The following is an 18,002-nucleotide window of genomic DNA, read 5'->3' on the forward strand; positions in this document are numbered from 1 at the left end:
ACTACTATTTATCATTTATATAGCGCTGAAAGGCGTATGCAGCGCTGTACATTTTGACATTTAACAGACAGTCCCTGCTCAGAAGAGCTTACAATCTAACTTGGACAGACGGACATGACATATAGGGTTGGGGATGCAGAACCCGAGGTGAGAGGAGTTAGGAGTCGAACGCACTCTCGAAGAGTTGGGCCTTGAACACTGCCAGAGACGGAGCCTGCTGTAGGGATTCGACCAGCTTGTTCCATGCATACAGCGCAGTGAGGTAGAAGGGACAGAGTCTGGAGTTGGCAGAGAAAGAGTAGGACATAGATGGGAGGGACTTTCCAGCTGAGCGAAGCTCCTGGGGGAGAGAACATAGGGGGAGATAAGTAAAGAGAGATAGTGAAGGGGCAGTTAAGTGAGTGCATTTGTAGGTGTGCGAGTGCTGCAGTGATTTCAAATGGTGGTGTGAAGTACTGTATGAGGGCACACAGACTGAGAAAGCGGTCCAGAGGAGGGCGATGAAAATAATAGGAGGCTTGTGCCAGAAGATGTATGAGGAGAGACTGGAAGCCCTGAATATGTATACCCTAGAGCAGGGGTGTCCAATGTCGGTCCTCGAGGGCCGCAATCCAGTCGGGTTTTCAGGATTTCCCCAATGAATATGCATGAGATCTATGTGCATGCACTGCTTTCAATGCATATTCATTGGGGAAATCCTGAAAACCTGACTGGATTGCGGCCCTCGAGGACCGACATTGGACACCCCTGCCCTAGAGGAAAGGAGGGACAGGGGAGATATGATTCAGACATTCAAATACTTGAAGGGTATTAGCATAGAACAAAATCTTTTCCAGAGAAAGGAAAACGGTGAAACCAGAGGACAAAATTTGAGGTTGAGGGGTGGTAGATTCAAGAGCAATGTTAGGAAATTCTGCTTTACGGAGAGGGTGGTGGATGCCTGGAATGTGCTCCTGAGAGAGGTGTTGGAGAGGAAAATGGTGACGGAGTTCAAAGAAGTGTGGGATGAACACAGAATCAGAAAATAATATTAAATATTGAACTAAGGCCAGTACTGGGCAGACTTGCACGGTCTGTGTCTGTATATGGCCGTTTGGGGGAGGATGGGCTGGAGAGGGCTTCAATGGCTGGGAGGGTGTGGATGGGCTGGAGTAGGTTTTAACAGAGATTTCGGCAGTAGGAACCCAAGCACAGTACCGGGTAGAGCTTTGGATTCTTGCCCAGAAATAGCTAAGAAGAAAAAATGTAAAAAATTTATATTGAATCAGGTTGGGCAGACTGGATGGACCATTCGGGTCTTTATCTGCCGTCATCTACTATGTTACTATGTTATGTTAGTCCTGGTTTTAACTCCTTCCAGGAGAGGTGGTGAGAGAATTAAAAAATGCACTGGATAACCCATAGGCAGCGGAATGCTATTTAGTTTGGGGGGCCCAGGAGCTCCACCCTAGCCCCAGCAAGCTCCTGCGGCACAGCCCCCCCCTCCTCCTCCCGGCATTATACTTTAAATCTTCAGGCAGCTGCTACGCAGCGTCAACGAGCAGGCCTGCTCCCAGAAGTAGAATGAAGAGTTCCGGGGCAGGCCTGCTCGTTGACTCCTATGGGATAATCACATGGGATGCATAACTAGAAAGAGGATGAAAACACAAGGCAGTTGAGGTGTTATGTTGGGCAAGAGCAGTGGGAACTAGACTTCTATAGTTTGCGTCCCACCAAGGGGAAAAGACAGAAGATCCAGTATTGTATATCACTTTATTATAATATGCTATTAATGAGGGCACTGTGCAACTCAAGGGGGAGGGGAAGACATCTTTAAATAGCAAATTAAAAACTCTTAGTAATACTTTTGGGTTTAACATAAATTATCCCAAGACCCCGTTATATCTAATTGTCTATTTGTGGTTGATGTGATGGCAAATTGCCAACCAGTGATTAAGTATGAATGTCTATAACCTGCAGATTGGTAGGTGCAGCTCTGGCCACCTTGTTGGGCAGACTGGATGGGCCATGCAGGTTTTTATTGGCCATCTTTACAAAATGTTACTGTGTGTTATTGTGTGCCTGGGGATTTCTCTAAGAAAAGCAGGAATATGTCTTCATTCATGCAAAGGGATAAAACTGGTACATAAGAATAGCCTTACTAGGTCAGACCAAAGGTCCATTTAGCCCAGTAGCCCATCTTCATGGTGCCAATCCAGGTCACCAGTACCTGGCAAAACCCCAGATAGTAGCAACATTCTATGCTACCATTCCAGGGCAAACAATGGCTTCCTCCACGTCTTTCTCAATAGCAGACTTAACACTTTTCCTCCAGGAACTTGTCCAAACCCTTTTTAAGACCAGCTACTAGTACTATCTCAGCCCATCTCAAGTGACATGGAATGCAATGTTATGTGAAGTGCAATGTAATGTCGCATCCTCCCTGACTCCCCTCACACAAAGGCAAATTAAAGTATAAGAATTGAGAAAGATCCAACTCCATTAAAAAAACACAGAGTAAGAAATGAATACAGAGAATGTCTTTCCATTATGCTATTAGTGTAGAACAGGGGTGTCAAAGTCCCTCCTTGAGGGCCGCAATCCAGTCGGGTTTTCAGGATTTCCCCAATGAATGTACATGAGATGAATTAGTATACAACGAAAGCAGTGCATGCATATAGATCTCATGCAAATTCATTGGGGAAATTCTGAAAACCCAACTGGATTGCAGCCCTTGAGGTGACTTTGACACCCCTGGCTGAAGAAACTCAATGTCGCATCTCACCGTGAGCAGATGCACCAGGTCTTTGTTGACGTCTAGACACGGCACCAGCTGCTGCAGCTGTATGAGGTCATTGATGTGAACGTAAAGTGCATACAGCTTCGGCATATTCAAGATTTTGTCTTCTAGATAATTGGGCTTAGCCTCATGCAATGAGATCAGGTCCTTCAGGTGCACACCCAAGATAGGGATCTTGAAGCTACTGCATTCACTCCACGCCCGCCGATAGTTATCATAGTTTCTGCAGGAGGACAGTAACTCAGTCATCTCATTCAGCACCTGAGAAACAAATCAAGGAAAGACTCTAAAAAGAGTAAGAATGTAAATTTCCTCATCATTCCTACCCTAAAATCTGGAGGAGGCTCAGGGAGTTGGTGTCTTAAAAGAATACCTAATAGAAAATCAGTGTCATAGTAAGGGGGGAGGGGGTGGACCGCCCTGGGTGCCGTCTATGTGGGGAGAGACATCACCTCTCCTCAACTCCGCTCCCCTGCGTTCCTCCTTAAATAGTCGCCGGAGCAAACAGCATCTTCCATTTGCTGCTCACTTTGGCCTTGGCTCCCTTTTGATGTCACTTCCTGGTCATGGGACCAGGACGTAATGTCAGAAAGGAGCCGAGTCCGATGTGAGCAGCAAATGGAAGATGCTGCTCGTGCCGGTGAACATTTCAAGAGGTACGCAGGGGAAGAATTGTGGGGTGAGCAGTGAGGCAATGCAGGGCACCACCGCCCCAGGCACCAACCTTCCTCACTATGCCACTGCAGAGAATCATAATAAGTTCCCTCACCATTCATTATAGCAAAGGGGCAGGTGTGTGTGGGGGGAAGGAATGAGACTTGTATACTGCCTTTTAGTGGTTACACATTCAAAGCAGTTTACATATATACAGGTACTTATTTTGTACCCAGGAAAATGGAGGATAAAGACTTGGCGAGGGTCACAAGGAGCAGTGCTGGGATTTTATCCCACATCCCAGCCCTGCAGCCCTGAAATAAAACATCTCCCTTGTGCAAAAGTGCCCTGCTCTCTGCTTCCCTGCCACCCTGCTCTCTGTCGCCCTTCGAGCCCGTGGTTTTAATCCGCGGGTTAAAAGCATGTTCTAATCTGGCTGCAACGTGTTCTGTTTCAACATATCTGGCTGTCAATCTACCCCCCCTTTGTTTTGACCTTGCTTGTGTGGTCTGCACATGCGTCAGGATCGCTCTGCAGCGATCCGTGGGGTCGCTGTGGGGCATGCCTCTGATTGCCTTAATTTGCATGAGGACGCTTTGTGAATTGATCGCCCGAGAAGACTCGGCCATGGATCACCCATGGAGGTGAGGTTTAGTGAATCTAGCCCATAGTCAACAATCCTCAGTATAACAAGATTGGCTTACGTTAGCCAGCCATGTATCAAAAGTCTCATACTGTCAGCTTTTCTAACAGTCCATGCCAAATTTCTTGACTTCCCAGGGCTTTTCCTCAGCCCATGGCAAGGGAAGGGTTCTCTCTCACACAGTCTCATAAGAATCCCTCTGCTTCCTAGGGTTCTCCACAATGCACAGCTAGGGAAGGGTTCTCTAGTGCAGTGGTTCCCAACCCTTAACATGAGGACCATCAGACCAGTCAGGTTTTCAGGCTAGCCCTACTGAATATTCATGAGAGAGATCTGCATATAGTAGAGATGCCAGGCATGCAAATCTGCTCCATGCATATTCATTAGGGCTATCCTGAAAACCCGACTGGCCTGGTGGTCCACCAGGACAGGGTTGGGAACCACTGCTCTAGTGGATGTCTTTTTCACGGAGCCTTCTGTTTCAGGGTCCTCCATGAATTAATCCAGTCTGGGGCAGAAGTATTCCTCCCTGCCTGAGTCCTGCCCCTCTAGCTCAGCAGGGCTGCATTCCTTCCCTAATGGGTCTCAGCAATGTGCTACAAAGCTCAGGGCATTCTGGAACAGGTAGTTTTCCCTGATTTGTCCGACTCCCCCTGCTGCCCAGTGGTATAACTGCACTGTTAGTGAAGGAAAACCCCTTAATTCCTCACAGTCCCATTTGTTTCCTTCCATTTACTAATTTCATATGGGATTCCCAGGAATTTAGATGTGGCTTCCTCAGGTAAGAAGGTTTCTCTGGAATTTCTGGGTCAGATTCCCAAGGATTGAAGGCAACTGCTGAGGTTCCTCCCTTTCTTTCCTCTGTGACATCATTCAATGAAATTGGGTTGGAACTGCTTTCACAGAGCTTAGAACTTTAGTGTAAAGATCTGAACATATGTGGTCCTGATCACAGTAGGTTCTTTAGCTCCTCAGATTTGATTCTTTTGCTCTGCCGAATGGACACATGACAGAGCTCTCCATACAAAACAATTTTTGGTATACCATCTAAATATCTCAATGTTTTTAGTCCATCAGAAGTAAGGATAACTTTTCTTCTTTTTCTGGAATGTCATCTATGTACTGTAGTTGTAACAACCACTCCTTAAACATTCAGTAATATTCAGAATTCAAAATGAACAAAGAAAACTGGAAAAAAGACCTCAGTTTACTCCACAGACTTTCAAAGCTTTTTCAACAGCTTGGGTAAGGAAAAAAAAATCATAAAAACTCCAGTCCCCACCCACCTATTGTGTTGCAAGAAACATAAGTATTACATAGCTCAAAACACACAATACAATCACAAAGTCAAATAATATAAAGCAAAACTTTCATTTATCTTTGCAAAAGACTTTTATGTCAGTCTGGTGAGGGAGGAACCAAAACTCCCCTATGCACCCTTCAGCTTCCAATGGGCAAACAGTTCTTATCTGTAATTGCTTATTAGTATCAGCAGATTCTCATTACAGACATGGCATCTGCTTTTCTCAACAAACCATTACAGGAGCCGTGTTTCGCCTTTGCTGCCTTAGGAGAATCTTCTCACAGTAGTAAATGCTGCTAGTGAAGCCTTCCAAAAATCTGTGTAGCTGTGTCATCTTGTGCAGCAGGCCTCAATCCTCTGAAGGCCTCTATTTATTCTGCATTGAGTGTAGAGGTCCTAGACATGACATACAAAACTGCATGTTTTGCATGATTATCTAACTGTCTAGTGTTTATGAAGACTTTCAGGACTTTCTCACTGCAAACATCCATTATGCAAAAGTGGCCATCATCTATTGTGTAGCAGTTCCAACCTTCTACTGTGCAATTAATTTGACTTACAGTGGTGAAGTCCTTGGATGACATTGTTCCTTACAGCTCTGTGCCATCAGTGTACTTATCACACAGGTATAGTAGAGATGCTGCCACCTTATCTCTTTTTTGTGGAAACCAATGCAATGACTTTTTCATGTGCAGGAGTAAAGCTGTGGAATACCCTTGTTGGGCAAATTAGGAAATGCAGTGATAGGAGTTCATTCAGAGAGTTATTAAAAACACAACTATTTATTGATGCATTTCTCTGAACATTGATTTTGATGGTTGTAAGAATTGAATTCTTCTGTTTCTATTTGTCCTGATCTGTTTTAACATTTTATGTATGTAACCATTTTGTAAACCATTTTGGTATAAAAATAAATAAAATAAAATAAAATAAAAATAAATAAATATCTACCATGAATACTGTATGCATAACACAGATCTGCATGCAAAATTATCTCATGCATATTCATGGTGTATGTCCTGAAAATATGACTGCTGAGAGAGTCCCTGGGAGATGATGGTCTAACACAGTGTTCTTCAACTACCGGTCCGTGGACCGGTGCCAGTCCACAGAAATTTCCTGCCAGTCCACAGGGCCGGCACATGCATCAGACCCAAAACAATGTTCTTCAACCGACGGTCCACGGTGCGATCGATGTGGCATTATCTTCGAGCCAGCTCCCTCTTTCTCACTGATTCAGTGCACAAAGCCATGGACAGTGGCTCCTACACGCATCCTGCGCCTGAACCGGAAGCCTTCTTGCTGACGTCGCAACATCAGAGGGAAGGCTTTCAGATGAGGCGCGGGACGCGCAAGGAGCCGCTGCCCACAGCTATGTGCACTGCATCAGTGAGAAAGAGGGAGCCGGCCTGAAGATAACACCAGGGGCGTCATAAAACGGCCAGGCGGGAGCAGGCCAGAAGGTAAGGCATAGCATGGAGGGAGGAAACCAACAAAGGTAGGGGAGAATAATTTTATTTTTGAATTTAGTGATTGAATTATGTCAAGTTTGTGAATTTACATCTGCTGTCAGTGTGCTTTGTGTAGTTTAATTTTGTGGTTAACCATTGTGTGTTGTTAATAAGATTATATTGTGTATCTGTGAAAAATGAATGGAAAAAATAGTGTTACAATTAGTACTATTATGGGGGTGGGGTCTGGGGTGGAGACTGGGTACAGATGGGCGGGGTCTGGCCCACGACTTAGCCCAGTGTTCTTCAGCCGCCGGTCCACAGATCGATGCCAGTCCACAGAATAATTCTTTTTTTTCTGCCGGTCCATAGGTGTAAAAAGGTTGAAAAACACTGGTCTAACAGACAACTTTATTCCAGCTGTGATTTGATTAAAGTCTACCTGGACATGATACAATGCTTTTTTTGAGGTTCTTTGATTATGTAATATTCCTTTCACTTTATTTTGAACTATACAACTAGTGTCTTTATAGTTTTATTTGTGTCAACGCCAATTTGGTCAAATAAATTTACACGGCTGTCAGGTCGCTGTTCCTTGGGTCACTTTTTGCGAATTAGCTTCTTGCCACTTTTCTAAAGGTCATTCCTTGGGTTATTTTTTTACAAGCGAAGATTTGTATTTTATGTTATATCTCTATACTTATACGTAGTTTTTCATATATCGGTCACTTACATTCCTTTTGACAAAATTTCTATTGTAATTCGTGGTATGGTATTTCATTTTATTTTTCAGTTAGACTCACATATTATTTTATATACTAGTGTTTAAGCCCATTAGATTAACGGGTGCTAGATGACCGCCTCTCCTGCTTTTGAACCTGGGCAGGGGCAGAGGCAGAGCCGGGACGGGAGGGAGTGATGGTGGGAGAGCAATTTCAAAGCCTCGGCAACGGTGGCTCCTTGACCAATCCGCGCTTACAACGGCCCCACACTTGCGGTCTGGCTGGCTCCCCCACCAAAGCCCTTCGCAGCGGCAGCCCTTCCTGCATCCGTCCCCGCGTCCCAAGCCTCTCCGAAGGCCAGCTCCCACGAAAATGGTACCCCTCTGTCCAAAGCCGCGGCGGCAGCCTCCCTCAAGACACATTTCAAATCTGACATATTGTAATCACAAAACAGAAAATAAAATTATTTTTCTTACCTTTTGTTGTCTGGTCATTATTCATACCATGTAGGGGTCCCAGGCTATGGTTAGCTTTTGATAACTCGCTTGCCAGGGCCCCTTCTTTCTTCTTCCCTCCCTCCATCCCTGCAGCTGAAGACAGGCACCTCCCCACAGTGGTCTGAGACAGGAGGGAGCAGTTAGGAGAGGGTCTGAGGGCAAAGAGGGGCTCAACAGAGCCCAACCACCTTTCCTTCCCTCCCTCCATCAGGTGCAGTGAATCCACCAATGTTAAAAGGAGCCGCGTCAAAATCGGAGGCCTGCCACTGCCGTAGCACGTTCCCCTCTGCCTTGGTCCCGCCCCTTCTCTGACATATGGGACCGCGGCAGAGGGAACGTGTTACGGTGGCGGCAGGGCTCCAATTTCAAAGCAGCTCCTTTTAGCGGAGCTGAACTGTACCTGATGGAGGAAGGGAAGGAACGGTGGGGCAAATTTCGGCAACGGCAGAAATTTTTTGGCGGGCCAAGCACCGTAAAACTTTTTTTCTTTAGGCAGCCCCGGGGGGGGGGGGAAGTCGTCGACGTGCAGGCCGCTGTGAACAGGAGCGGCGGCAGGACCATGAGGCGGGAGTGAGCAGTTCGGCTTCCCCTATCTGGGGAAACCGGGGAAATCGCCGTGCCGAACTCAGCTGCGCGTCGGGAGTGAGTTGTTCGACTTCCCCTATCTGGGGAAACCGCTGTGCCGAACTCAGCTGCGCATGGGGCCCTAGTAAGCGCGGGGCATGCTGCACTCTTGGCGGCCACGGACCTACGGATCATGGAAGCACGCCGATAAGACTGCACATGCGCCGCCTACGGTTTTATTATATAGATTAGTCATCAGGTTAGTCTCATTCCTTTTCATATTTAAAATTATTCATATTCATTCAGCAGTTCATATCCCTTTAAACAATTACGTAATTCAAAAAACGCAATCCCTATTCATACTCGTCATTTACTCTTAATTTTTTCCTTACTGGTGACAAGCCAACTGTTTATTCATTTTATTCACCCACACTTATGATGTAATTGGCCTATACTTATGTTGCACTTTTTATATCCCGGATGTCATTTGCCATGTTGTTCACAAGCACTCACTTGTTTCTTCTTATATCACGAAATGCTATTTGTTATGCTGTCCACAATCACATCTTCATGGGCATCACAGTGTATTCTTTTTCCAAGTATTCTATTTCTAAGATTTTCCACATGTTTTTCCATAGGACCCCTGACGAAGGTTTCAACGAAACACAGACTGTGTTGGGTCCGACCATTTGATTAAGCTGGTCTTGGATTGATTTGTCTTGATTTGACTTCAACCCTACCCTACCTGTCTCCAATCCCATTCCAGCTGACAGATCCTGGACCGTCTTTGAGCTTGTTTCCGAATCGCAAGCCTCCAAACTCTGCCTCAAACTAAAAACTTGCAAGTGTACCTTGGATCCTTTCCCCTCCTACCTATTTGAGAATATCTCTACACAGGCCATCACTTCCCTCACCAAACTTATAAACTCTGCCCTAACATTGGGCCTTTTCTCCTCCGAAATGGGACATATTGCACTGACCCCCCTACTGAAAAAGACCGACCTTGACCCCTCCATACCATCCAATTACCGCCCAATAGCAAACATCCCTCTCCTAACCAAGATGTTAGAATCTATCATATCCACTCAACTCTCATCCTACCTAGAAAGATTCTCTATTCTCCTACCCCACCAATTTGGCTTCAGACCCAACTTCAGCACCGAATCCCTATTGGCCTCACTAATCTCCAAGGTGCAACAACTCCATTCCCGCAATAAATTCGCTGTTCTTTTACAATTCGACCTCTCCGCAGCTTTCGACGTCGTCCATCATGATATCCTAATCTTCCAACTCTCCGAAATAGGCATAAGCTCCACAGTCCTAGATTGGTTCTTGAAATTCCTACGTTTCCGCTCCTACACCGTTAACATAAACGGCACCTCATCCTCCCCCTGGAAGCCGATATGTGGAGTCCCGCAAGGCTCACCCCTCTCTCCTATCCTTTTCAACATCTACATGTCCTCTCTGAAACTCCTCCACCTATTCCTCCCTAGAAACTCTCTACACCTATGCTGATGACATCCTCATCCTCCTTGAGACAGACTCGAACCTCACTAACCTCGCTGAGAACATATCCGCATGTATAATGAACCTCCAATCCTGGGCCCAATCTGTACAAATGAAACTGAATGAGTCCAAAACAAAATTACTTTGGCTCGGCCCAATATTAGATCATTTACCCACCTCCATCCCTTTATCCTCCGGCCCCACTCTTCAGCTCGAGTTTTCAAGCAAAGTCCTGGGCATCATCATAGACTCCTCTCTCTCCTTCAATGACCACCTCAACTCCTTGGTAAAAAAATGCTTCTTTAGCCTTCATATGCTGAGGAAGGTGAGATCCTGCTTTCATCATTCTCTTCGCCATCCTTGTTCAATCCACCATCCTCTCTAGACTGGATTATTGCAACTCCATCTTTATAAGCATAACTAAGAAAAACCTCCATAGACTTCAGCTAATTCAGAACGCCGCGGCTAAGCTTATTTTCTCAAAAGGCAAGTTCGACCACGTTTCTCCACTCCTGTCCAAGCTCCACTGGCTTCCAGTACACTCCAGAGTCCTCTTTAAATGTGCCTGTTTAGCCTTCAAGATTCTACACGGCATCCTTCCTCCCGTTATTCCACTCCTTTGGAACTCCTCTAACCCTAATTCCACCAGATCTTCCCAAAAACTGAAACTATCATTCCCTTCTACAAAAGGTATATCCCGCACAGGAAAACTAGGAACATCCCTCCTCTTTAGAACCACAGAACTCTGGAACAACCTCACATCCTCGCTCAGAAATTCAAACTCCCTCCAATTCTTCCGCAAACACCTGAAAACTTGGCTCTTTTCAAAAATCTAACACCTCCTGCTCTCTGGGACCCCTGTCCCTCTCTTTCTTCTTGTTTCTTTCCTATAACCCTTCATTGGAGTTCCTTTCTTCCTAACTCTGTAAACCGTGCAGAGCTCTAGGCTTGTGGAGATGGCGCGGTATACAAACCTAAGGTTTAGTTTAGTTTAGTTTATGTATTCACATGCATTTTAATGTTTGGCCATTTAAAGATATTTAATAAACTTTGCATTCATTTATCTGCCTCCTCTGAGATATCCAGAAGCTACAGTTCCACTTTATTTTGACTTTGGAGTTCTCCTTTTATAAGCACCAGGTCCAGTAGGCCCTATCCTGTGTGGGCTCCATTACTAACTACTGGAACAGTTCTTCCTGTATAAAATCCAGGATCTCCTTATTTATAGAAGACACCATAACAGGGAAGTCCCAATCAACCTCAGCATACTAAAATCCCCTATTAGTAATGCTTCCTGTTTCATAGCTATATTCTGAGAATCTTCAATAGATGTTCTATTTCATCTTTCCAGATTAACCAACAGTGCCTCCTTCTTACCCTTGAAGCCCTGCAATTCTGTTGCTTTAATATTACCTGTAACACCATTCTTTCTAACCTTCTTCCCATCTTGTCATTCCTGAATAGATTATAGTCCAGTATAATTACATCCCACTCATAGTTTTCAGTGAACCATATCTCTATGACTGTGACTAAGTGAAGCCGCTAGATCCAGAACCTAAGAGCACGAGTACAGTATATGAGTTTTTGGATATTTGACCTTTTTCCCTATTTCTGTTTATTTACATGAGGGCTTATACTTAGGGGCTTTATCCACCCATTCCCAATGATCCCAGTTTAAAGTCCTCTTGTAGATTTGCCATTCTGCGGTGGAAGACACTTTGGGGTCCTTTTACTACGGCGCACTAACCAATTTAGCACACGCTAACGATTAGCATGCGCTAAATGCTAACACGTCCATAGAATATAATGGGGGTGTTAGCATTTAGCACATGCCAGTCGTTAGTGTGCGCTAAATCAATTAGCGCATGCTAAATCGACTAGCGTAAAAGAGGGTGTTTGTTCTCTATTTGATAGGCTATAGAGCAGGGGTGTCAAAGTCCCTCCTCGAGGGCCGCAATCCAGTGTGGTTTTCAGGATTTCCCCAATGAATCTGCATGAGATCTATTAGCATACAATGAAAGCAGTGCACGCAAATAGATCTCGTGCATATTCATTGGGGAAATCCTGAAAACCTGACCGGATAGCGGCCCTCAAGGAGGGATTTTGACACTCCTGCTATAGAGAGTGACATTAAAGCCTGCTATTCTTGTCTTTAGTTTTGAATTATAGAATGAAGGCTGGTCTGCCACACTGACCTTATTTGCCTCATGGGGAACATGCATACTTGTCTCTTTGAGCCTGAAGATCGAGCTGTGACATAGTCCTCCAGTCACTGCCATCAATGTGTTAAAATTCTGCAACTGGTAGAGTTTCTGTGATACAAAAAACCCAGAACAAGAAGATATACTGTATGTAGGTGCCAGAGAAGCTCCAAGAAAGAACATTTGTAAATGAATGCACATTTTCTAGCGACCTACTGCAAATCATAGACTTTAAGATCTGGAAAAAAACAGAAGTTACTATGCAGAAAAGAGCTAAAATTCTCTAAAGCAAATTCAAAATGTTATTTGCATATACATGAAAAAGAGTATACCTTTGATGCTGCATACCTCGGTTTTATAACAAAGACTTCTGGAAGCCTTACACCAATCATAAAAACTCTTACATAAGAGCACAAGAATTGCCGCTGCTGGGTCAGACCAGTCCGCTCACGCGGTGGCCCTCTGGTTAAAGACCAGCACCCTAACTGAGACTAGTCCTACCTGAATACGTTCTGGTTCAGCAGGAACTTGTCTAACTTTGTCTTGAATCCCTGGAGGGTGTTTTCCCCTATAACAGAACGTTCCAGTTTTCTACCACTCTCTGGGTGAAGAAAAACTTCCTTACGTTCGTACGGAATCTATCCCTTTTCAACTTTAGAGAGTGCCCTCTCGTTCTCCCTACCTTGGAGAGGGTGAACAACCTGTCCTTATCTACTAAGTCTATTTCCTTCAGTACCTTGAATGTTTCGATCATGCCCTCTCTCAATCTCCTCTGTTCGAGGGAGAAAAGGCCCAGTTTCTCTAATCTTTCACTCTACAATAGAAAGCTTTTAGGACACCTACTGACTGTACATGTGGTTGCAGTCTAATGTTCCTCAGTGCTCCTGCATGTCTAGGCAGAAGTCTGGTGTGAAACAAACTGTCATCAGCACAGCTATTTAAAACAGGAAAGACCATCTAGCAATGCAGTGTCATTATTGATAGAATGTCTGTATCAGGGCTCGAGTACAGGGAGCAGTTGCCGAAGCTTCCTTAAATAATAGAGGAATATTCTGAAAAAAACATTTTATTTTTAAATTGTAAACAAATTTACAAGCCATAGACTTATTTAAGAAACACGGATGCATCAATTAAAAAGAAACATTTAAATTTTTCCTTACAAAAGAAAAAAAACTGTTTAATCCTCCTTAGACTACAACTAGAAGGGGGGTACTAGTTAATAGGAGAACTTAAAGAATATATTTTAAGTAAAGGCAATAGACTAATCAAATCAAGCTTATTCAAAATATTGAACTTTAGATGGCTCATTAACTCCAGAGATCTTCTTCAATTCTAGTAAGGCCTTTCAATGTTGTTGCTCGAAGAAAACATATTTCAACTCCAAATATTTTAGAACACATTTACCCTCTCTTTTACAAAACCACGCAAGAGGTTTTTAGTAGGGAATGATGCGGAGACAAATTTCTCCCCGTCCCTGCAGGAACTCAATTTCCCTGTCCTGTCCCCATGAGTTTTGTCGCTGTCCCTGTCACATTCCTGTAAGCTCAGCCTTAACCACACAAGCCTTGAACACTTATGATTTTAAAAGTGTTTGAGGCTTGTGCAAATGAGGACGGAGCTTGCAGGAATGGGGTAGGGACTGGAAAAGAACTCACCGGGATGGAAAAATTTGTTCCCGTGTCATTCTCTAGTTTTTAGTACCAGCCAGCATGCTGAATGCTCTGCACTGCTTCAATGCTCTATGACCGTCAGAACAGTGCATTCAGCACACTGGCGCTAAAAACCTCTTGCGTGATTTTATAAAAAGGGGGTTATATGCTTTTAACTGAGTTATGCTTATTTTATATCCCCAGGATATTCGTTAAAGTAATAGTAAGGTCGATAAGCGAAAATTGAGCGGGTAACCTTTCCCCCAGCCTTTTGTTTCATTACCTTGCCCTTTTTGATTTGATTTACAAATTGTATTTAGAAATTCTTTCCTAAGTTAAAAACAAGGGTTTTAGCTCTTGATGCATCATATTATTTAAAATTTCCATGTACCGGTAAATGTCTTGTTAAATTACAAGACATTGAATATGTATTTTGGGATCCCATTCAGTTGCAACAGTTTTTATTAGCTAGAGAACAGAACTGATTTTTTCCTTTTCCTTTTGTTGTCTCACAACTGAGAATTTGGAGGTGGTAAAAGTCCCAAGTAGTATTGAAGGGTTTAAGATTCATAAAAGTATAAATCAAGAACCATTTCTTTGTTTTCTTCTTATTTTTTTGTAATTAGATATGGTGCCATGTCTCCCCATTGTTGTGGGCTTTGAAAGGAATATTGTTTTGTATGTATAATTACTGTTAAATTATGTTTAAGAATCCTTTTTTTTCCTTGGTATCATCTGATATTGTAAATTATTAAATTCTGTATAAATAAATTTAAAAAAAAAATTGTATTTAATCCTTTTTTCATTTTTCCCTTTTGTTTTTGTCTGGAACACAGGCGTGTGATTCTTGTTTGAGTAATGTGTTTTTCCTTTTTTTACCCCAATTTTACTAGTACTTGTAAATCGCATTGAATTAAGATTTTGCGATCAAGATCAAAACTTTATTAAACTTGGAAATTAGCAAACCCATATAACCCCCTTTTTTCACTCAGACAATCGTTAAGCTCTGGAACGCATTGCCAGAGGTTGTGGTAAGAGCAGATAGCATAGTTGGTTTAAAAAAAGGTTTGGACAATTTCCTGGAGGAAAAGTCCATAGTCTGTATTGAGAAAGACATGGGGGATGTCACTGCTTGCCCTGGATGGATAGCATGGATTGTTGTTATTTTTTGGGTTTTGGCCAGGTAGTAGTGACCTGGATTGGCCACCATGAGAACGAGCTACTGGGCTTGGTCTGACCTAATAAGGCTTTTCTTATGTTCTTAGCGCTCATAGGAATTAAATGAGTGTCAGAGCATTTACTTCGCCAGCCCACATTAAAATGCTATACTGTAACTTGATAAAAAGAGGCCTTAAATGAATTAATTAAATAATTCCAAAATGCAAGAGTTATGTTTGCTGTTTCCGATTTGTGCTTTGGAATTCTTTCCTGGATTACTTTCAGGCTTCTTTTCTAAGGGCTCCTCATACAAAGCCGCAGTAGAGGTTTCTACTGCTTGCCAGGGAGGTAAATGCTCTGACACTCATAGGAATTCCACTCTACTCGATGGATGTGGGTTTTTCATTTCTTTTCTTCAAAAATGGTTAAAAAGATAGACACACAGCTAAGAAATGGCCATTTCTGAAACAAAAAGACATTTTTCTGTTTCAAAATGGACATGTTCGTTATTGGATTTTTGTGCGTCTTCCACAAGACATCCAAATTCAGATTTGGACATCATATCGAAAATGCCCCTCCACATATTTGACCGTAGTGCCTCATTTAGAAAAGGTTGTGCTCCAGGAGAAACACAGAACTTTACACCCAGGGCAGGATTAATTCTTCGAGGGCCCCTAGGCACACAAGTACACTGGGCCCCCCTGCCCCGCCCCACCCCACCATGCGCCCAGGCGGAAACAGGAAGCTGCATCAGAGGGAAACTTTGGGCAAGCAGCACCGCTTGCAAAATTACAGTTCCCGTTGCCTTTCTTACCCACTTTGCTTGTTTGTCTTACTTTCTGTTGATGGGGGAGGGGGAGCCAGCATTGCCAATTGCGGGGGGCCGTGTTGCCGATCGATGCTGGAGGGGCCCATCACCATTTGGAAAAAACAATGTTGATGACCTCCTTCATCGGGCCCCCTTGACCATTTCGGGTCCTAGGCATGTGCCTACTGGCCCTTTTGGTTAATCCTGCCCTGTTTACACCTCTTGATCTGGGTGAATTAGAGGAGGGGCACAGCAAAAATGTCCATCTTTCAGCCTATATATCTATAATGGAACTAGCAATGGGATAACAAGCCAATTTACCTGTAGGACTGACTCATTCAGGAACTTGGCACAGGGAACTGGTGCTCACAGATCTAAACTGTGTTTGAAAACAAATAAAGCAGCAAGGCCTCAATGATGAATCTATGGCAGGGATAACCCTTGTGTAAAACCATCAGAACCTCAAATCCCATTTACTCTTCTCTGTCTCTGTGGTATCATATTATATCCCACTAACCTGGGCGACATGAATGAACTTAGTAAAGACTTCAGCACGCAGCTGTGGGGTTGGCCTGCTGAGCACCATAAGCTGTACCCATTGAGAGATTCCATTGCACAGGGCAATCGATCGCTCCATTGCAGGATTCTCCTTCACACAGCTATGCACAATGTAATTCTGGTAATCTAAGAACTGAAACATAAACACAGGAGGGAGTAAAATAGCTGACAAAACATGACAACTGGGCTTCTGACATCCTCAGATTCCAAAGCAATGCAAATTCTATATATTTCCATCTGGAATTGGTGTTATCAGAATCTAAACAAATCAGTTTCCAGTTGTAAAAAATAAAAATAAAAAATCCTTATTTACTTATTTATTTAAAAGACTTAGGGATCCTTTTAGAAAGGTACGCTGGCGTTTTTAGCGCATGCATGATTATAGCGCGCACTAAACCTGTGCTACACTTCTAGAACTAACGCTAGCTCAATGCTGGCGTTAAGGTCTAGCGTGCGCATCAATCCAGCGTGCGCTATTCCGCACATTAAAGCCCTAACGCACCTTTGTAAAAGGAGCCCTTATAGTTCGCCTAAAAACTAAGCAGATTCCAACCATACATACATAAAATATTAAATAAACACAGTAACATTAAAAACACAAAACAAAATTAAAAAATATATTTTGCTGCTTGTCTCTCTTATTTCCTGCTATACAAATCTAACTACAGTAGAATTTCTGTTAACTGGAACTCAAGCAGCCAGAACTCTCAAGCAACCAGAAAAAATATAAGAAATACTGTTATTCTTTAAATAAAAATGAAAATAACATCAATTTCAGGTGGAAATTTAAATGTAAACTTAGCACGCCACACCTGAGTATGCCCATGGTTTGCCTACCACATGTCCGGTACTTTGCCTGGAACAGTTTATGGCATGGCATAGTAAGGAGGCATAGTATTAGTTAGGACTATTTTTAATAGTAACTCTCAAGCAACCAGAAATTACATTTATCCGGCAACTAACAACCTCCATGGGTGCCGGTTAACTGAGCGTCTACTGTATATGTTTAAGAAAATGCTTCCACAAATAAGGTTATTTTCAACAGCTTTTAAAAATTTGGTATATTGTCCATCATTTTTTTTTTTTTTAAATCTTTATTCATTTTAATAACTAACATCAAGTGCAACAGTTTATCAAACAATTTGCAAAATAAACAGCACCTAATTCCATCAATTAATATAATAAGTACATATCTCTTCCCCCAATCACCCACCCATTCATACAGTATAAAAACAATGAAGAGTAATACAAATGACCAAGATAAATAAATTACAATTTAAACATAAATTAAGTACACATTCCCCCCCAATCCACCCACCCTTCCTAGATGTGTACAATCAACTAATAGCTCAATTTCAGCAGCAAAATGTGGGCTATTCAGTCTTTTGTACCAAGTGTCACATACGTGATTATCTTAGTGAGTGGTTATGTAGATCCTCAGTGGGAAGACCTCCTGTTACTCAGGAGACCAGTCTCTGGAAGCTAAAGTAGCAGACCTAAAGAAGCAGG

General features: G+C 43.2%; 1 protein-coding gene across 1 annotated transcript in view; it reads right to left on the reverse strand.

Annotated features, from left to right (window-relative positions):
* Positions 1 to 18,002, reverse strand: part of RASGRP1 (RAS guanyl releasing protein 1) — an 86,807-nt gene that overhangs the window by 44,499 nt on the left and 24,306 nt on the right. Inside the window, exons 6-8 of the mRNA XM_033952405.1 lie at positions 16,453 to 16,626; positions 12,315 to 12,431; positions 2,765 to 3,040 (exon numbers count right to left, since the gene is read on the reverse strand). Coding sequence (XP_033808296.1) covers positions 2,765 to 3,040; positions 12,315 to 12,431; positions 16,453 to 16,626 — 567 coding nt within the window. The remainder of the gene's footprint in view (positions 1 to 2,764; positions 3,041 to 12,314; positions 12,432 to 16,452; positions 16,627 to 18,002) is intronic.

The sequence above is a fragment of the Geotrypetes seraphini genome, chromosome 7 (genome assembly GCF_902459505.1).
Source record: "Geotrypetes seraphini chromosome 7, aGeoSer1.1, whole genome shotgun sequence".
Lineage (NCBI taxonomy): Eukaryota > Metazoa > Chordata > Amphibia > Gymnophiona > Dermophiidae > Geotrypetes > Geotrypetes seraphini.